The sequence below is a fragment of the Scyliorhinus canicula genome, chromosome 2 (assembly GCF_902713615.1).
Source record: "Scyliorhinus canicula chromosome 2, sScyCan1.1, whole genome shotgun sequence".
In the NCBI taxonomy this organism is placed as follows: domain Eukaryota; kingdom Metazoa; phylum Chordata; class Chondrichthyes; order Carcharhiniformes; family Scyliorhinidae; genus Scyliorhinus; species Scyliorhinus canicula.
In genome coordinates, this window is record NC_052147.1 from 243,058,433 (window position 1) to 243,079,003 (window position 20,571).

Sequence of the window (20,571 nt, forward strand, 5' to 3'; positions counted from 1 at the left end):
TCCAGCTCCAAGGGCAGATGGAGAGATCCGGCCCCCACTAGCGAATTCAGCATTACAGCCACATAGGCTGTCAGGTCCGATCCCTCCAGCACCTCTGCAAGGCCCAAGTTCCGCAGGTTTTTCCGCCTCATGCGGTGATCCAGCTCCTCAAAGCGTTCATGCCACTTCTTGTGGAGTGCTTCGTGCCCCTCCACCTTACTCACGAGGACCACGGCCTCCTCCTCTCGTTCAATGGCCTGCGTCTGCAACTTCTTGATGGCAGCACCCTGGGTGGACTGAATCTCTGACAGCCTTCTGTTCGTTTCCTGCAGAGAGCTCAGTACTTCATCCTTGAATTCTTTAAAGCAGCGCAGGAGATCAGTTTGTTGCTCCTGGGCCCACAGCCTCCAATCCTCTGGGGCTCCTCCGGTGGCCATCTTGGATCCCTTCCCCCGTTTTTTCTGAGGAGCTGCTGCTGTTTTTTCCCCCTTTCCACTCCGAGTTCGAGTCATGGACTGCAGGGAAAGTCGTTCAGCACACCTTCCCCCACCGGGAAACGTCGAAAAATTTCCGTTTTGGGCTCTCAAAAGAGCCGAAAAATCTCTTTAAAACGGGAGCTTCCAAATGTGTGGCTTACTGATCCATCACAGCCACCGGAAGTCCCCAACAAATGTTTTAATACACCCAGTGCCTGTACCCCACTTGCGGGTTGGCAGATATTACAAATCTATAAAATTATAAATTTAGAGAACAAAGTAAATGGAAGACTGCAGTGAATAAAAACAGAGACTCGCACCCCTAAGCACAATGCCATAACTCAGACATGCAGGTGAACCCACCCAGAATCCTCATTCCCCAGCCCATGTTCCCTTATAAAGTCATTTGCCTCCTCCAGCATATCAAAATAGTGTTCTCTTCCCCCATAGGTGACCCACAAGCTAGCTGGGTATCATGCCAAATCGCCCTTTGCTCCTGAAAAGAGCAGCCTTGGCCTTGTTGAACCTAGCCCTTGTCTTTGCCAGCTCCACTCCCAAGTCATGATAGATTCGGACAGTATGGCCTTCCCAGCTACATTCACGGATCTCCTTTTTCCACCTCAGGATCTTTTCATTGTCCAAATATCAATGGGGCCGCACTATAATAATAATCTTTATTGTCACAAGTAGGCTTGCAATGAAGTTACTGTGAAAAGCCCCTACTTTCCACATTCCGGCACCTGTTTGGGTGTGCGGAGAATTCAGAATGTCCAAATTACCCAACAATAAGCCCCCCCCCCCCACCCTCCCTTGCCTCGTTAAAGGTCCGGACCAACAGGTCCACATACCTTTTATAGAATTCCGCCGGAAACCCATCCAGCCCCGGCGCCTTCCCGACTGCATGCTCCCTATCCCTTTAACCAACTCCTCCAGCTCGATCGGCGCCCCCAGTCCTTCCACCTGCCCCTCCTCCACCCTCGGAAATCGCAGCTTGTCCAAGAAGCGCCCCATTCCACCCCCCTCCACCGGGGGTTCAGACCGGTACAGTTCCCCATAGAAGTCCCTGAAGACCCCATTAACATCTACCCCCCTCCGCACCACCTTCCCAGCTCCATCCGTCACTCCCCCAATCTCCCAGGCCACATCCCGCTTTCGGAGCTGGTGTGCCAGCATCCTGCTCGCCTTCTCCCCATATTCATACACCGCCCCCTGTGCTTTCCTCCACTGAGCTTCCGCCTTTCTGGTAGTTAATAGGTCGAACCTGGCCTGAAGACTACGCTTCTCCCCCAGCAATCCCTCCTCCGGAGCCTCCGCATATCTCCTATCCACCCTCGCCATCTCCCCTATCAGTCTCTCCCTCTCCCTCTGCTCCCCCCTCTCCCTATGGGTTCGGATACAAATCAACTCCCCTCTAGTCACCGCCTTCAATGCCTCCCAGACCATCCCCACTCGGTCCTCCCCGTTGTCGTTGGCCTCAAGGTACCTCTCCATACACCCCCGAACCCTCTTGGCCACCTCCTCATCTGCCAGCAGCCCCACCTCCAAGCGCCAGAGCGGACGTTGGTCCCTCTCCTCCCCGAACCCGAGGTCCACCCAGTGCAGGGCATGATCTGAAATGGCAATGGCAGAGTATTCAACAACCTCCACCCTCGAAACCAGCACCCTGCTCAGGACAAAAAAAAAATCAATCCTCGGTTAGGCCTTATGCACTTGGGAGAAAAACGAGTACTCCCTGGCCCTTGGCCTCACAAACCTCCGGGGATCCCACTCTCCCCCCCCCCCCCCCCCCCCCCAAATCTGGTCCATAAATTCCCTCAACATCTTAGCCGCCGCCGGCCTCCGACCCATCCGGGACTTGGATTGATCCAATGGGGGATACAGTACCATGTTGAAGTCTCCCCACCCCCCCCCCCCCCCCCACCATGATCAGGCCCCCCACCTCCAGGTCCGGAATGCGGCCCAACATACGCCGCATAAACCCCGCATCGTCCCAATTTGGGGCGTAAACATTCACCAACACCACCCGCTCCCCCTGCAGCTTACCACTCACCATCACGTACATCCTGCCACTGTCAGACACCACATTTAACGCCTCAAACGTCACCTTCTTCCCCACCAGGATCGCCACCCCCTGACTCTTCTCATCCAGCCCTGAGTGAAATACTTGGCCCACCCATCCCTTCCTCAGCCGAACCTGGTACGCCACTTTCAGGTGTGTCTCTTGGAGCATAGTCACATCCGCCTTCAGCCCCTTCAAGTGCGCAAATACCCGGGCCCGTTTGACCGGCCCATTCAGCCCCCCTCACATTCCAGGTTATCAGCCGGATCAGAGGGCTCCCTGCCCCCCTCCCCTGCTGATTAGCCATAACCCATCCCCTGCCCACCTCTGGCCAGCGTCCCCTGCTCAGCCTCTGCATCCTCCAGCTCTTTCCTGACCGTTTCATCAGCAGCCCGGTACCCCCCCGGCTAGGACACCTCCTAGCCGCGCCCCTCCCTCCATAGCACTCCCGTGAGCCAGCTAACGTCTGCTGACCCCGGCGACTCCCGCCCTACCTCCGACTCCTCCCCATGTGGGACTACCCCTCCTCCTTTGTACACATCAGCAGGTCTCCTCCCCCCCCCCCCCCACCCCCCTCCCCCCCGCTCTTGCGCGGGAAACGGCCCGCGCTTCTCAGCCCCGACTCCGCCCCCACCATCTCACAGCGCAGGAAACCCGAGAAAAGCCCGTGCTTTCGCCCAGCCCAGCCCAGCCCCACCTCCTCTAGGGCAACTCCCATTGCCAGTCCCCCCACCAGCTCCCCGAACTCCCTGTTTACCCCCCTGCCTGAACCCGTCCACCAGACCCATACAAAAAACCCATACAAAAAAGACATAACGACATCACCCCACCCACCCTAAGGCCAACCCACATCTTGCATTAAACAGCAAACACAAGTACATTATTATACAAAATCCCCATCTTAGACACTCAGTTTGAGTCCAGTTTCTCGGCCTGCACAAAGGCCCACGCCTCCTCCGGGGACTCCTCCATCATTATTTTCAATGACTTAGCTCCACAGCTCTCTGCATTGAAGAATTCCAAAAATTTACAACCGTCTGAAGGATGAAATTCCTTCTAATTTTTTGCCTTCAATGGAGACCTCCTATTCTGAAACTGTGCCCAACCCCCCCCACCGCTCCCAAGTTCCAGATTGCCCCATGCAGGAAACATCCTCACAGCACCTACCAAGAATCTTACATGTTTCGGTATGATCAATGAGTATAAGCCAACTTCTCACTCTTTCCTCATAAAACAACCCCTTCACCCCAGAAATCAACCCAATAAACCTTCACTGTATTGCCTCCAATGCAAGTATATTCCTCCTTCGATAAAGGGACCACAACTGTATGCAATAGTCTAGGGATGGTCTCCACAAATCTTTCTGCAGTTGTAGCAAGCCTTCCCTATTTTAATATCCAACCCCCTTACAATAACAGCCGACATTCCGTTTCCCTTCCTAATTACTTGAATTGTTGTGTTTCATGTACAAGAACATCCAGATCCCTCTGCACTGTGGCATCCTGTACATTAAATAACATATTGCTTCCCTGTTCTTCCTATCAGATTGGATAATCTCACATTTTCCCACATTATATACCAACTGCCGGATTTTTGCCAATCCACTATTTCCCTTTACCGAATTTGTGTCCTCACAACTTGCCTTTGCGCCAATCTTTATATGTCATAAGCAAATACACTCGGTCCCTCCATTCAATTCATTAATATAGTTTGTGAATAGTTGAGTAATCGCTGAGCCAGCCCACTAATTACAGTTTGAAAACCAGAAACTGACCCATTTATTCCGACTGTTTTCTGTTAGTAGCCAGTCCTCTATCCAAGCTGATAAATTACCCCCAACATATCATGAGCTCTTATTTTGGATCGTAACCTTCTATTTGGCACCCTACTTTAAAAAAATATTTTTATTAATAAATGTTATGACAAAGTGAGCATCACAAACTGCAGATGTAACACATAACAGCACATAACATATGTAACACATAACGGGGGGGCAGCACGGTAGCATTGTGGATAACACAATCGCTTCACAGCTCCAGGGTCCCAGGTTCGATTTCGGCTTGGGTCACTGTCTGTGCGGAGTCTGCACATCCTCCCCGTGTCTGCGTGGGTTAACCTTGGGTAGGGTGCTCTTTCCAAGAGTTGGTGCAGACTCGATGGGCTGAATGGCCTCCTTCTGCACTGTAAATTCTATAACGTAAAAAAAATAACCAACTGTGTGCATCTCCCCCACAATAGAAAATAAAAATAAAACCCATAACAACTGTCAGCGATTAACTCCTTTAAAGTAGGCATTGAATAGCTGCCATCTCGGGTAGAACCCCTCAACCAACCTCCTGATGGTGTACTTGACTTTCTCCAGGTAAAAGAATTCCATTAAGCCACCCAACCATCTCCATCTCCAACCCCTCATGACTAGCATCAGGAACAGGACAAAACAGGACTGGTGATCGGCGCTGGGCGGGGTAGGTTTGGCACCCTATTGAATGCTGTTTGGAAATTGAAATGCACAATCTCGATCCCTTATTTAGCACTACCACTGTATTCTTTAAAAAAAAAGTGCTGAGCAAAAATCACTTTCCCATAAAAATATATGGAATACATTTAACAACCTAGTGGCTTCCTTAAACCCAACCTACCTTGCCCAAAAATCATCATATTAACTTCATAATATAGTCTTTCGACTTATCTCCTGTGTGTTGCTTCCCACTTCCAGCTGGACTCTTCACCCATCTCGTCATCTCTCCTAAAGTGAGCCAAGGCTCAGGAGAGGGGCAGCAAGAGTGGAGCGATCTGGAGGTTCAGGGGAGAAGTGATGAGCAAGGGAGGTGGTTAAGAGTGTGGATGGGAGGGTCGGGGGGGGAAGCAAAATGGAACCGTTTCTTCTTTAAAAAGACTGAGCATTGGGGTCACATGATGTGAGAGTGGCTGCGTTTTTGCGAGCTCCGCTTTTGCTCATCTTTTAATCCATCTTTTCATCCAGTGCACTTCTAGTATTTGTTTTTTCTTGGTGTACGTAGCTTGTGCTATACCCTGGGAAGTGTTTGGCTGGTGTCTACATGAAAGAGCCAATATAAAATGCTTAAATTCTCGTATGTTCCTGCCCCTCATCTTGAACTTGTGCCCCCTTGTGTTTTACCATTTAACTAAGGGGAACAGCTGCTCACTATCCACCCTTCCATGCCTCTCCTGATCATGTACACCTCGATCAGGTCGCGCCCCCCCCCCCCCCCCCCCCCCCCCCCCCCGAGTCTTCTCTGCTCCAACAAAAACAAGACCAACCTATCCAACCTCTCTTCATAACTTAATTGTTCCATCCCAGGCAACATCCTGCTGAATCTGCTCTGCACCCCGCCCAGTGCAATCACATCCTTAGCCATCCTCCTGTGATTGAGGATCGTCCCGTCTCCCCCCCCCCCCCCCCATTAAAGCTCATCAGTTTTGGGGTTCTTTTTTGTTGGTTTAGGGTTTGAGAACCTGTGCTTTTATTTTTCTTGGACCTTGGCAGATGTCCTGTTATCCTGGGGAGGACTTGTGTATCCTTTGTATGGCAGTGATTCACCTCTTCTCAAGCAGATGGTTGTCGAGAAGTTGGGGATCTGGGTTGATTGCCGATTTCCTGTCATCCATGCAATTAGTTCTGGTGGTTCTAAGAGACTGGAGGTGATTCATACATAGAATTTACAGTGCAGAAGGAGGCGATTCGGCCCATCGAGTCTGCACCGGCTCCTGGAAAGAGCACCCTACCCAAGGTTAACACCTCCACCCTATCCCCATAACCCAGTAACCCCACCCAACACTACGGGCAATTTTGGACACTAAAGGCAATTTATCATGGCCAATCCACCTAACCTGCACATCTTTGGACTGTGGGAGGAATCCGGAGGAAACCCACGCACACACAGGGAGGATGTGCAGACTCCGCACAGACAGTGACCCAAGCCGGAATCGAACCTGGGACCTTGGAGCTGTGAAGCGATTGTGCTATCCACAATGCTACCGTGCTGTGGATTCATCCGCTGTGTTCCTCACTTTGCACTTGTTTTTCCCCTGACTTACTTGAGATAAAGTTTATGTGGAAGATGGTTGGTTCTTGGTATTCTGGCTGATTAGGAGTAGGTTCACCTTGAGTGCACATTTAATGGTGTCACTGGCTCCAACCCCTGCCCCCCCCCCCCCCCCCCCCCCCCCCTCCAGCGAGTGGTCCTGGTTGCTGAAATGGTGCGGGAGTGGTTGGTTGGCTCTCCCTCCGTTTCAGGGGACATCTTGATGACTCCTTTCTCCCTGGGATGGGGCTCCTCCTTTTGACTGGAGCTGAGGATATCCTTACTTGCTGGCCTCATGGTTATCCTTCCCCTTGAAGGTATGTTATTTGCTTGGTGGCCTATTCCCGTTTGGGTGCTGGGCAATTAATATGTGGTATGGACCTGGGATCTGGGGATCTGGCAAGCTGGCACTGGTAGCTCTGCTCTTTACTTTTTTCTTCTTTTTATATGGGAAACCCTGGATCTGAGAATAACTTGGACCTGTTGCTGCTGGTCCTCTCTTCATCATTTTGTAGTTAGATGATTGATGTCTGTTCTGTCCTGGGTCTGGATGGGGGTTGGATGTATTGCGGGGTACAAATGCAATTCCCCCACAGTCTGGAGTACTCATGAATTTTCTTCTGATTTCTTTTCTTTTTTTTTTAATAAACATTTTTATTGAAGTATTTTTGGTTTTACTACAACGACAAAATAAACAATACACATAAGTCTATAAACATAGTGCAAAAAGCCTGCTTCCTCCCTTACAGGTCCCACCTTTATTAACCTCCTACTCTAAGCTAAACAAATTAATTTTCTGCAAAGAAGTCGCCGAATGATTGCCACCTCCGGGCGAACCCTAACAGTGGCCCTCTCAAAGCGAAATTAATTTTCTCCAAACAGAGAAAGCTAGCCATGTCCGATAACCAGGTCTCCGACTTCGGGGGCTTGGACTCCCTCCAAGCTAATAATATCTGTCTCCGGGCTACCAGGGAGGCAAAGGCCAGAACGTCTGGCCCTTTTCTCCTGTTGGATTCCCGGATCTTCCGACACCCCGAAAATCGGCACCTCCAGACTCGGTGCCAACCTTGTTTATAACACCATGGCCGTGACCTCTGCAAACCCCTGCCAGAATCCCCTAAGCTTTGGGCATGTCCAAAACATGTGGGCATGGTTCGCTGCCGCCGCGCGCACACCTTGCACACTTGTCTTCTACACCAAAGAACCTGCTCATCCGGACCACTCTCATGTGAGCCCGGTGAACGACCTTAAACTGTATCAGGCTGAGCCTGGCACATGCTGTGGTCACGTTGACCGTACTCAACGCATCCGCCTGGAGACCATCCTCTATCTCTCCTCCTAACTCTTCTTCCCACTTGCACTTCAGATCCTCAGTATGTGTATTCTCTGACCCCTTGAGTTCCTTATAGATGTCGGAGACCTTCCTTCCTCCCACCCACACTCTGGAAACTACCCTATTCTGAATCCCCCTTGGTTGTAGAAGCGGGAAGGTTGAGACCCGTCTCCATAGGAAGTCCCACACCTGCAGGTACCTGAATTTGTTTCCCCATGCCAATCTAAATTTCTCCTCCAGCTCCTTCAAGTGAGGAAAGCTCCCTTCTATAAACATATCCCCCATCCTCTCAATTCATGCCCTCTGCCATCTCCGAAACCCTCCCGTTTATCCATACCGGGGCAGACTGGTGGTTATTGCAGATTGGAGACCAGATCGATGCTCCCTCCGCTCCCACATGCTTCCTCCATTGCCCCAGACTCTCAGGACTGCCATCACCACAGGGTAGTGGGGTACTGTGCCGACGGGAACGGCAGAGGCACCGTTATCAATGCCCCCAAACTGGTGCCCTTACATGAGGCTGCCTCCATACGCTCCCATGCCGACCCTCCCCGCACCACCCACTTCCTGATCATGGCTATATTCACCGTCCAATAATAGTTACTGAAGTTTGGCAGCGCCAGCCCGCCCTCTCCCCGGCTCCACTCAAGCATCCCCTTTTTTACTTGTGGGGTCTTGCCCGCCCATACAAAGCCAGTGATAACTTTGTTAACCCGTTTTAAAAAGGTCCGCGGAATAAAGGTGGGGAGACACTGGAACACAAGCAGGAATCTCGGATGGACCGTCATCTTTACCGTCTGGACCCTCCCAACTAATGACAACAGGAGCGCGTCCCACCTCCAAAAACCGTCCTTCATTTTGTCTACCCGACGGGCCCGATTAAGTTTGTACAACCGTTCCCATTCCCGCGCCACTTGGATGCCTAGATACCTAAAACTTCCCCCTATCACTCTAAACGACAGTTCCCCCAGTCGCCTCTCCTGTCCCCTTGCCTGGATCGCAAATATCTCACTTTTCCCCATATTTAGTTTGTACCCCGAAAACCTGTCAAATTCCCCCAGAATCCTCATGATTTCTTCCATCCCCTCCACTGGGTCCGATACTGACAGGAACAGGTCGTCTGCGTAAAGCGAGACTCTGTTCCGCTTCTCTCTCTCTCTCCCCCCTCCCCCCGGACCAACCCATTCCAGCCCCTTGAAGCTCTCAGTGCAATCACCAGCGGTTCTATAGCTCGCGCGAACACAGTGGGGAGAGGGGGCATCCCTGTCTCGTCCCCCGATGTAGCCTAAAATAGTCCGATGTCGTCCTATTCGTCCGTTACGCTCGCCATAGGAGCCTGATACAGCTGTTTTCTTTTACAGTGATGGGTATTATGTATCTCTGTTGTGGACTATTAAACTCGGTTTGTTCTCACTGGAACGAAGGAGGTTGAGGGGCGACCTGATCGAGGTCTACAAAATTATGAGCGGCATAGACAGAGTGGATAGTCAGGGACTTTTTCCCAGGGTAGAGGGGTCAATTACTTGGCGGCATAGGTTTAAGGTGCGAGGGGCAAGGTTTAGAGGAGATGTACGAGGCAAGTTTTTTTTTACACAGAGAGTAGTGGTGCCTGGAACTGGCTGCTGGAGGAGGTGGTGGAAGCAGGAACGATAGTGACATTTAAGGGGCATCTTGACAAATAAATGAATAGGATGAGACTAGAGGGACACAAACCCCGAAAGTGTAGAAGATTTTAGTTTCGACGGGCAACATGGTCGGTGCAGGCTTGGAGGGCCGAAGGGCCTGTTCCTGTGCTGTACATTACTTTGTTCTTTGCATTGGTGACTTTTTTTTGTTTTTCTTTTGCTTTGTTGCAATATTTGTAAAAATTTAAAATTCCAATAAAAATGTTCAAAAAAGACTGAGCATGCTCAGTGACAGCACTAAAATGACAATGACAGCAGCTGTATTTCATTTACCAACTGCACAAAGAAAAACTCTATTAGAATGTGCTTTAAACAGGGAATACCTGAACACCTAGCTGCCTGTTATCTACCCTGCTTGTTGCATCTTCCAAAAACGCTATAAATTTGTAAAAGAAGTGTTCCCTTTCATAAAACCACATTGACTCTGCTTGATTGTATTCTGATTTTCGAAATGTCCTGCTAATTCCTTAATGGATTCCAGCGTTTTCCCAATGACAAATGTTAGGCTAACTGGCTTATAGTTTCCCTCTGCCTGCTTCTTTCCTTTCTTAAATAGCAGCACTACGTTTGCGGTTTTTCAATCCACTGGGAACTTTGTAGAAGCTAGGGAATTTCTATTACCAATGCACCCATTGTCGCTGGAGCCATTCATTTTAAGACCGGAATTTCTAGTACCAATGCACCCATTGTCGCTGGAGCCATTCATTTTAAGACCATCAGGCCCTGGGGACTTGTCTGCCTTTAATCCCTTGTCTTGAAAACCCTTTGCTATAAGATCATTACTACCCTGATCTCCTTTATGCACAGAATTACCCCACCTCCTTTTCCTTTCTGACTATCCTTCCGAAATGTCAAGTACAACTAAATATTTAGTTCCCAAATTTAATAATAATCTTTATTGTCACAAGTAGGCTTACACTAACACTGCAATTAAGTTATTGTGAAAAGCCCTTAGTCGCCACACTCCGGCGTCTGTTCGGGTACTCGGGGAGAATTCAGAATATCCAATTCACCTAACAGAACGTCTTTCGGGGCTTGTGGGAGGAAACTGGAGCAGCTGGAGGAAACCCATGCAGACATGGGGAGAACGTGCCGATTCCGCACAGACAGTGACCCAAGCTGGGAATCAAACCCGGGCCCCTGGCGTGGTGAAACAACTGTGCTAACCAATGTGCTATCGTGCTGCCCATGAGGCCATTGCAGAGTCATCCACATGTAGGAAATAGCGAGAAGTTATTTCTGGTGGCCTGGACTGGACACGGAAATTGAAGAGGACATGTTATGTTCTTCCTGTGTGAAGGCAAGAAACCTGCCACCCTTAGCATTGCTGCATCCATGGGAACGGCCTGAAGAGATTTGGCAGCGCATGCACATGGATTTTGCCGGACCTTTTGAAGGACACGCCTTGTGGTTAACGGTCGATACTCACACCAAGTAGCCAGAGGTTTCTGCGTTGAAATGTACCTCATCAGAGAAAGCTGTGATAAGTGTTTAGTTATTTTGGATTCCATGAAAACTGCTAAGCGACATCAGAGCTCAATTTGCTTCATGAATTTTGAAAGTTTCGTACAAGAGAATGGTATTCTTCCTTGGATCCAATACAATCTCTAATTTTCCTGATATGCCATGGATTGTCCACCTTTCCCATTTTACTTTTGTGTCAGATAGGAATAACCATTGTTGCAGTTCCCCCCATGCTCTCCTTGAATGTTTCCCATTGCTTATTCAATGTCATCCCTTTAAGTAATGTTCCCCAATCAATCAAAACCAACTCGCGCCTCGTATCATCGTCGTTTCCTTTATTAAGATTCAGGACCCTAGTCTCAGAATCAACTACTTCACTCTCCGTCTTGATGAATTCTATCATATGACGTTCACTCAGCCCCAAGGCATAACTAGATAGCCAATGATTCCATTCTCATTACACAGTATCCAGTCTAGGGTGGCCTGTTCTCTAGTTGGCCCCTCAACTTATTGGTCCAGAAAACCATCCTGTATACACTCCAGGAATTCTGAAGTACATTTTAAGCTACAATGTTCTGATTAACACACAGTCTCTTTTAAGTGCACAGGGTGGATGTGGTAAGTCACACTCCTCTCTGATTCCAAGTTAATATCTGTGGATTACTCTTCAAAATCGCCCCAATGATTCTTATGCCGTGAGCCACCTTGTGGAAGGTTGTGCTGGCCATGGAAAGGGTCCAGAGGAGGTTCACAAGAATGATCCCCGGAGTGAAGAGCTTGTCGTATGAGGAACGGTTGAGGACTCTGGGTCTGCACTCGTTTAGGATGAGGGGGGAATCTTATTGAAACTTACAGGATAGTGCATGGCCTGAATAGAGTGGACGTGGAGAGGGTGTTCCCACTTGTAGGAAAAACTAGAACCAGAGGACACCATCTCAGATTAACGTGTCAATCCTTTAAAACCGAGATGAGAAGGAATTTCTTCAACCCGAGGGTGGTGAATCTGTGGAACACTTTGGCGCAGAAGGCTGTGGAGGCCAAATTACTGAGTGTCTTTAAGACAGAGGGATATATTCTTGATTAATAAGAGGATCAGGGGTTATGGGGAGAAGGCAGAATAATGGGGATGAAGAAAATATCAGCCATGATTGAATGGCGGAGCAGACTCGATGGGCCGAATGGCCTAATTCTGTTCCTATGTCTTATGGTCTCCCTGAGCTCTGGCTTCCACACAAATGATTTCAAATCACACTTTCAAAAGTCACACTTTCATATCTTCTTTTAAATTAAGCTTTCCCTTGGCAGTTTGCATTCTGGAATCCAGACCAGGTTTTCCGATTGACACTTTTAAAGATCCAGCTCCACTTTTAACAGCGAATTGAGTCCGGCTTTTTACACCACTCTCTTTTAGGTTTTCTTTGTCTTAACTTTACACAAACTCCAAGATCCAGCCACTGGTTTCCATAGTTATTTCAACTCCCATTCCACAGGCTGCATTAAAATCTCCCAAACTTGAAAATCACTTTAGATATTTTTCTCGTGTCTCTGTCTTCTTCTCACTTCTATCTGCCTTTAGTGAACAGTTCTGTTCAGTACCTTTAACATCAGACTTCTTGGACACTACTCTTCATTTCTCCAGTTTTGTTAACTAGCAGCACTTCAGATCTCTGTTCTTGTTTCTTAGCCGTTACCCTATGATAAGGCTTTGCTTCCAGCAAAGCTGAGAGAAATGTTCCCTCTCTAGCCTTTTAAACCAACTGCTTCTACCAAAGCTGCCTTCTTCCTCACTACCTATCTCCAACTGCAATAAAACTAGCGGAACTAAAACTTGAACAGCTTCTCGTCCTGACAAGACCCCAGTTGCTTGGCATATAGCTTTGCTGGCCTTTTATTCTTCACATTGTAGCTCCCTCAAAAACACAACAAAAGCACAACAAAAACAGCTGGAAATTAACCAACCCCCCCCCCCCCCCCCACATACAAACACTTTGGTCCAGCATGAATCAAACAATTGGCTTTGTCCTTCTAGCACGGAACATTAAATAAATCACAGGTAAAACTATACCTTATTTATGATGATGACCATACAAATATAAATCGCTTAAAACTACCATTGTTTTCCTAACACTAGCTAAATTTGGTGACGGCAGTGGTGATTAATTTTCTGCAGACCCGGAACTTCCGGTGGCGGCGATGACGTAGGAAGCCGCACATTTGGGAGCTCCAGTTTCAAACTGACTTTTCGGCTCTTTTTAGAGCCCAAAACGGAAATTTTTCGACGTCTCCCGGTGGGAGAAGGTGTGCTGATCGACTTTCCCCGCAGTTCATGACTCGAACTCGGAGTGGAAAGGGGGAAAAAACGGGGGAAGGAATCTAAGATGGTGGCCGGCGGAGCTCCAGAGGAGTGGAAGCAGTGGGCCCAGGAGCAACAAGCTGCTCTCCTGCGCTGTTTTGCAGATTTCAAGGCTGAGGTACTGAGCTCTCTGCAAGAAACAAACAAAAGGCTCTCGGAGATTCAGACGACCCAGGGTGCTGCCATCAAGGAGTTGCAGACGCAGGCCACTGAACGAGAGGAAGAGGCCGTGATCCTCGTGAGTAAGGTAGAGGGACACGAGGCGCTCCACAAGAAGTGGCAGGACCGCTTCGAGGAGCTTGATCACCGCATGAGGCGGAAAAATCTGCGGATCTTGGGCCTTGCGGAGGGGCTGGAGGGGTCAGACCTGACAACCTACGTGGCTGCGATGCTGAACTCGCTAGTGGGGGCCGGGTCTTTCCATCTGCCCTTGGAGCTGGAGGGAGCACACAGAGTACTGGCCAGGAGGCCTAAGGAGAATGAACCCCCGCGTGCGGTGCTGGTGAGGTTCCACCGGTTCAGTGATCGGGAGTGTGTGCTGCACTGGGCCAAGAAGGTGAAGAGCAGCAACTGGGAGAATGGGGTAGTACGGATCTACCAGGATTGGAGCGCGGAGGTGGCTAAGCGGCGTTCCGGGTTTAATCGGACGTAAGAGGTGCTTTACAAGAAGAAGATTAAGTTTGGAATGTTGCAGTCTGCGCGCCTGTGGGTAACTTATTCGGACCGGCATTATTATTTCGATTCCCCGGAGGAGGCATGGGCCTTCGTGCGGACGGAGAAACTGGACTTGAACTAGGGGTTGGGGGTTGTGGGGTCGGTTGTAATACTTTATTGCTGGATTCTGCTGTTCATGTGTTCTCTTTTTCTGTACTTTTACAATTTTGATATGGTTATTTATGGGGGTGTTGTTCTGTTATGTATAATGCTGTGGGGCATTGTTTGAGTTTTGTATCTTGCGGGGAGGGTTGGGGGGTTTGTTGTATTCTATGCCGGAGTGGGGGTATGGAGTGGGGCTGGTATTTGGGAGCTGCGTCAGAAGGGTGTGGTGGGGCAGTGCGAAAGCGCGGGCTTTCCTCTGGTTTCCCGCGGGGCTGGGGGGTGGAGACAATGACGGGGGGAGGCGGGGCCTTAACTGGTTCTTCCCCGCGCTGGAGCGGTGCCTGGAGGAGGGATAGGATGGGAGATGATCCCACTTTGGGAGAGGTCGGGTTATTGGCGGGAGTTTCCGGGGTCAGCAGAAGTTAGCTGACCCACGGAAGTACAATGGAGGATGGTTCGCGGCTAGAAGGGTTCCTAGCCTGGGGGGGGAGGGAGGGGGGGAAAGGGGAATACCGGGTTGCTGCTGGCAGGGTCAGGAAGGAGGTGGTGGGGGCCGGGGGGACAGAGGTGAGATGTTGTCGCTGTGGGGACTGGGTCGGGCAGGGGGTGCTGGCCTGGGGCGGGCTGTCGACGGGCTATGGCTAGTCGACGGGGGAGGGGGGCAGGACGCCCTCTGATCCAGTTGCTCACCTGGAATGCAAGAGGATTGAATGGGCCGGTGAAGCGGTCGAGGGTACTTGCTCATCTGAAGGGGCTAAAGGCAGATGTGGCAATGCTTCAGGAGACCCACCTGAAGGTGGCGGACCAGGTCCGTCTGAGGAAGGGATGGGTGGGGCAGGTTTTCCACTCTGGGTTCGATGTGAAGAACCGGGGAGTGGCGATTCTGGTGGGGAAAAATGTGTCGTTTGAGGCATCGGAGGTGGAGGCGGATAAGGTGGGGTAGGTACGTTATGGTTAGGGGCAGGCTACAAGGAGAGAAGGTGGTACTTGCTAGTGTGTATGCCCCAAATTGGGACGACACGGGCTTTATGAGGCGTATGTTGGGACGGGTCCCAGATCTAGAGGCGGGAGGTCTGATCATGGGGGGGACTTCAATACGGTGTTGGATCCTTCACTGGGTCGTTCCAGCCCTAGGACAGGTAGGAGGCCGGCGGCGGCCAAGGTACTGAGAGGGTTTATGGACCAGATGGGTGGGGTGGATCCATGGAGGTTTGTGAGGCCGAGGGCACGCGAGTACTCTTTCTTCTCCCACGTACAAAGGGTCTACTCTCGGATGGACTTCTTCGTGGTGAGTAGGGGACTGATTCCGAGAGGGGAGGAGGCCGGGTATTCGGCCATTGCAATCTCCAACTATGCTCCGCATTGGATGGAGTTGGGGATGGGGGAGGTGCGGGACCAGTGCCCGTTGTGGCGGTTGGATGTGGGGTTGTTGGCGGAGGAGGAGGTGTGGAGGAGGGTCCGGGCAAGTATTGAGGGGTACCTCGAGGTGAATGATACAGGGGAGGTTCAGGTGGGGGTGGTCTGGGAAGCCCTGAAAGCAGTGATTCGTGGGGAGCTGATATCCATCCGGGCACACAGGGAGAGGAGTGAGAGGGATAGACTGGTGGGAAGGATGCTGGAGGTAGACAGGAGGTACGCAGAGGCACCAGAGGAGGGAATGTTGGGGGAGAGGCGCAGCCTGCAGGCTAAATTTGATTTGCTGACCACTAGAAAGGCGGAGGCACAGTGGAGGAAGGCACAAGGGGCAGTGTACGAACATGGTGAAAAGGCGAGTAGGATGCTGGCTCATCAGCTCCACAAGCGGGATGCGGCAAAGGAAATTGCTGGAGTGAGAGACAGAGTGGGAATGTGGTGCGGAAGGGGGCAGAGGTGAATGAGGTCTTCAAGGACTTTTACGAGGAACTGTACCGGTCGGAGCCAACGGGGGAGAGGAGGGGAATGAAGAGCTTCCTCGACGGGCTTTCTTTCCCGAAGGTGCATGGGAGCAGGTGGAGGGGTTGGGTGCGCCGATTGAGCTGGAGGAGCTAGTTAAGGGGATCGGGCAGATGCAGTCAGGGAAGGCATCGGGGCCGGATGGGTTCCCGGTAGAATTTTATAAAAAGTTTGTGGACCTAGTGGGCCCCTTGCTGGTGCGGACACTTAATGAAGCGTGGGAAGGGGGGACTTTGCCCCGACAATGTCGCGGGCACTGATCTCGTTAATCTTAAAGAGGGACAAGGACCCCCAGCAGTGTGGTTCTTTCAGGCCCATATCTCTCCTCAACGTAGATGCCAAGGTGCTGGCAAAAATCCTGGCCACCAGGATAGAGGACTGTGTGCCAGGGGTTGTACACGAGGACCAGACAGGTTTTGTGAAGGGAAGGCAACTGAACACGAATGTGCGGAGATTGTTGAATGTCATCATGATGCCGGAGATTGAGGGGGAGGCAGAGATAGTGGTGGCGCTGGATGCGGAGAAGGCCTTCGATAGAGTGGAGTGGGGGTACTTATGGGAGGTGTTGGGGAGGTTTGGATTTGGTGAAGGGTTTATTAGATGGGTGAGGCTGCTATATGAGGCCCCGATGGCGTGCGTGGCCACGAATGGGAGGAGGTCGGAGTACTTCCGGCTTTACCGAGGGACCAGGCAGGGTTGCCCCCTGTCCCCCTTGTTGTTTGCATTGGCAATCAAGCCGCTGGCGATGGCGTTGAGGGATTCAGAGAGGTGGAGAGGTTTAGTGCGAGGTGGGGAGGAACATTGGGGGTCGTTGTATGCCGATGACCTGTTACTGTATGTGGCGGACCCGGTGGGAGGGATGCCGGGGGTGTTGGGGCTGCTAGATGAGTTTGGGACCTTTTCAGGTTATAAACTAAACTTGGGCAAGAGTGAGGTGTTTGTGGTGCACCCTGGAGACCAGGAGGAAGGAATTGGTAGGCTCCCGCTTAGGCGGGCAGGGGAGAGTTTTAGGTACCTGGGGGCGCAGGTGGCCAGGGACTGGGGGACTCTTCACAAACATAATTTCACCAGACTTGTAGATCAAATGGAGGAGGAGTTCAAGAGGTGGGACATGCTGCCATTGTCGTTGGCAGGGAGGGTGCAGTCCGTCAAAATGACGGTGCTTCTGAGGTTCTTGTTCCTCTTTCAGTGCCTGCCCATCTTTATCCCCAGGACCTTCTTTAGGAGAGTGACTAGCAGTATCTTGAGCTTTGTGTGGGCACATGGGACTCCGAGAGTGAAGAGGGTTTTCCTGGAGCGAGGGAGGGATAGAGGCGGGCTGGCGCTGCCCAACCTTTTGGGGTACTATTGGGCGGCCAATGTGTCAATGGTGCGTAAATGGGTGAGGGGGGGGCGTGGAAAAGAATGGAGATGGCGTCATGTAGAGGTACGAGCCTGGGTGCCTTGGCAACGGCGCCGTTGCCGCTCTCTCCTAAGAGGTATACCACGAGCCCGGTGGTGGCGGTGACCCTAAGAATCTGGGGACAGTGGAGACGGCATAGGGGGGAAACAGGGGGCTTGATGGAGGCTCCATTAGGTGGAAATCATCGGTTCATCCCGGGGAACACTGATGGGGGATTTAGGGGGTGGCAAAGGGTGGGCATCAGCAAACTGAGGGACCTGTTTATTGCCGGGAGGTTTGCAGGCCTGGGGGAACTGGAAGATAAATTTGGGCTCCCCCAAGGGAACATGTTCAGATACTTGCAGGTAAAGGTGTTTGCTAGGCGACAGGTAGAGGAGTTCCCTTTGCTGCCCTCGCGGGGGGCGATGGACAGTGTGCTTTCAGGGGTGTGGGTCGGAGAGGGGAAGGTGTCTGACATTTATACGGTAATGCAGGAGGTGGAGGAGTCGTCAGTGGAGGAGCTGTAGGCTAAATGGGAGGGGGAACTTGGGGAGCAGATAGAGGACGGGACTTGGGCGGATGCCTTGGAGAGAGTCAACTCTTCCTCTTCATGTGCGAGGCTTAGTCTCATCCAATTTAAGGTGCTGCATCAGGCCCACATGTCCGGGACTAGGATGAGTAGGTTCTTTGGGGGTGAGGACAGGTGCACCAGATGTTCGGGGAGTCCAGCGAATCATGCCCATATGTTCTGGGCATGTCCGGCACTGGAAGAATTCTGGAAGGGGGTGGCGGGGACGGTGTCGAGGGTGGTTGGATCCCGAGTCAAACCAGGGTGGGGACTCGCGATTTTTGGAGTTGCGGTGGAGCCGGGAGTGCAGGAGGTGAAAGGTGTTCTGGCCTTTGCGTCCCTAGTAGCCCGGTGGAGGATCTTGCTACAGTGGAAGGATGCGAGGCCCCCAAGTGTGGAGACCTGGGTCAATGACATGGCGGGATTTATAAAGTTGGAAAGGGTTAAATTTGCCCTTCGAGGATCAATACAAGGGTTCTATAAACGGTGGCAGCCTTTTCTGAATTTCCTGGCTCAAAGATAGGTATCTTGGTCAATAGCAGCAGCAACGCGGGGGGGGGGGGGGGGGGGGGGGTGTTCCTAACTATAGTTTCTATATTTTTTTTCGCTACGGTTATGTAACTTAACACTGGGTTAACTTAAGTTGTTGTCAATATGTTGGGTTGTTCATTGAGATGGGGCGAAGGTTTATGATTGTTGTTATTACTGTTATCGTTGGTATTTTAGTATGGTTTGATGTTGTTGTGTAAATTCAAAATTTTTCAATAAAAATTATTTTTTAAAAAAATTTCTGCAGACCCTTTTCTGGGATGCTGTGCCTCTGTGTGCTGCAACTTTTGATAATTGAACTGCCTGGCTAGATGGGAAGGGAGAGCGATATACTGTTGGAGAAGATTTCCAACTCTGTTTGAAGGCATTCTTGGAGGTTTGATCATATGATGTTCCGAGCACATGGATTTGATCATGTAGCATCATCGGTATCCCCTGCGGGGGAGGAGGGAATGAACCAATTCCTGAAGAGGATAGAGTTGGGAGTGCTTCTCCCAACGCTATCACAGACATCAATCTCTCTCATCCTGAAGCGAGACAAGGACCCAGAGAGCTGTGTATCGTATCATCATCAGTATAATTGTTATTGTATTTACCTTATAAAGTATGGGTCCCCTTTAGTTGAAAATCTTTATCAGTAGTTTCGCACTGGCAGATGTTATGCGCGAGAGGTTTTGAGAACCAGGAGACCATTAATGAGCAAGTGATGGGTGGGGGGCGAACAAACTGCTTCTTCTCGCTCCTCTGAATCCATCTCCCAATTTTTCAGGCCCAACACCTGTAATTTTGCTTCCACCACCTGCAATTTCAGCACCTGCACCCACCAGACCTGCCACTCGTAGCTTTTGTGGAAAGAAGAACTCTTCACCTAGCTTCCAATGCGGCAGAAAAGCTACTCCAGCCCTGTGATGGAGTAGTGCAAGCATTCAGTCCCAGAGTTTAGAGAGTTATCTCTGCTGCTAGGCATACTGGGGAAAGAAAGGAGTTTTCTTTCATCTGGTGCTGCCTCGCACTGATTCATGTCCAATGTTTACGTTCTAAACAAATAAACTTGAAATTGTGGACATTCCTATCACAAGGGGCGGTTTGTATCGTTTATAAAGCAGGCTTTTTGGGCCAGTCAATGGGTGTCTGTCATTTTAGGGTGTCCTTTTATACCGATTTCACTGATTATTTGTTTTGTTCCATTTTCAGGGAAGTAAGAAGAAGGAGATTGCTTGAAAAACGTGGAGAGGACTTCAAGAGGGAGGGAAGGGTTTACAGACTGCGAACAGAAGATGATGCAGATGATGATAACAATACGTGGAATGGAAATTCTACTCAACAAATGTAGTTCATACCTTGTTAAAGTAGAAAAGGTTGTACTTTATTTTGCTCTAAAGTTATACAAGTATACTTCCATTTTAAAAAAGAAACTGGACAGTGGGTGTGTTTTGTACTGTTAATTTCCTGCTCTGCTGCATGGATTTGTATGACTACTAATTCTGGGGTGGGAAGCAATAATTGCTACAATGTAAATGTGCAGAAAAATAATTTTAGGCAAATTCCAAATTATGTTTTAAAACACCTTTTGCAGTATTTAAAATCCTGTCTTTAGGTTTATCCATTCCCTGCCTGTATGACACATCAGCTGACAATTCTGGACACCATCCAGCCTCTGGCTCTATTAATTTAAAGCTGATAATAAAATGTTTAAAGTTTTCAAAAAATATGATCTTTGCATCTTTTATAATTTCCTGATGTGGTTGTAACTTGTCTTCCACAATATGTTCTCATTGGAATATAAATACATAGTGATATATCTGTCGGTTGGGGTAATATTGTAGCACAGGAACAGATCTTCTGGTTGAGTTAATAATGGGCTGTAACATTCGGGCTCTGATTTTGGGTATACCCCAAAGATTGGATTAGATTTGTTTATTGTCAC

At 50.1% G+C, this 20,571-nt stretch overlaps 1 protein-coding gene across 1 annotated transcript in view; it reads left to right on the plus strand.

The window, feature by feature from the left end:
* The window catches only part of ubxn4 (UBX domain protein 4), a 67,098-nt gene extending 46,745 nt beyond the window's left edge, over nucleotides 1-20,353 (plus strand). The window contains 1 exon segment of the mRNA XM_038789922.1: nucleotides 19,839-20,353. Coding sequence (XP_038645850.1) covers nucleotides 19,839-19,977 — 139 coding nt within the window. The 3' untranslated portion in view covers nucleotides 19,978-20,353.
* The last annotated feature ends 218 nt before the right edge of the window (nucleotides 20,354-20,571 follow it).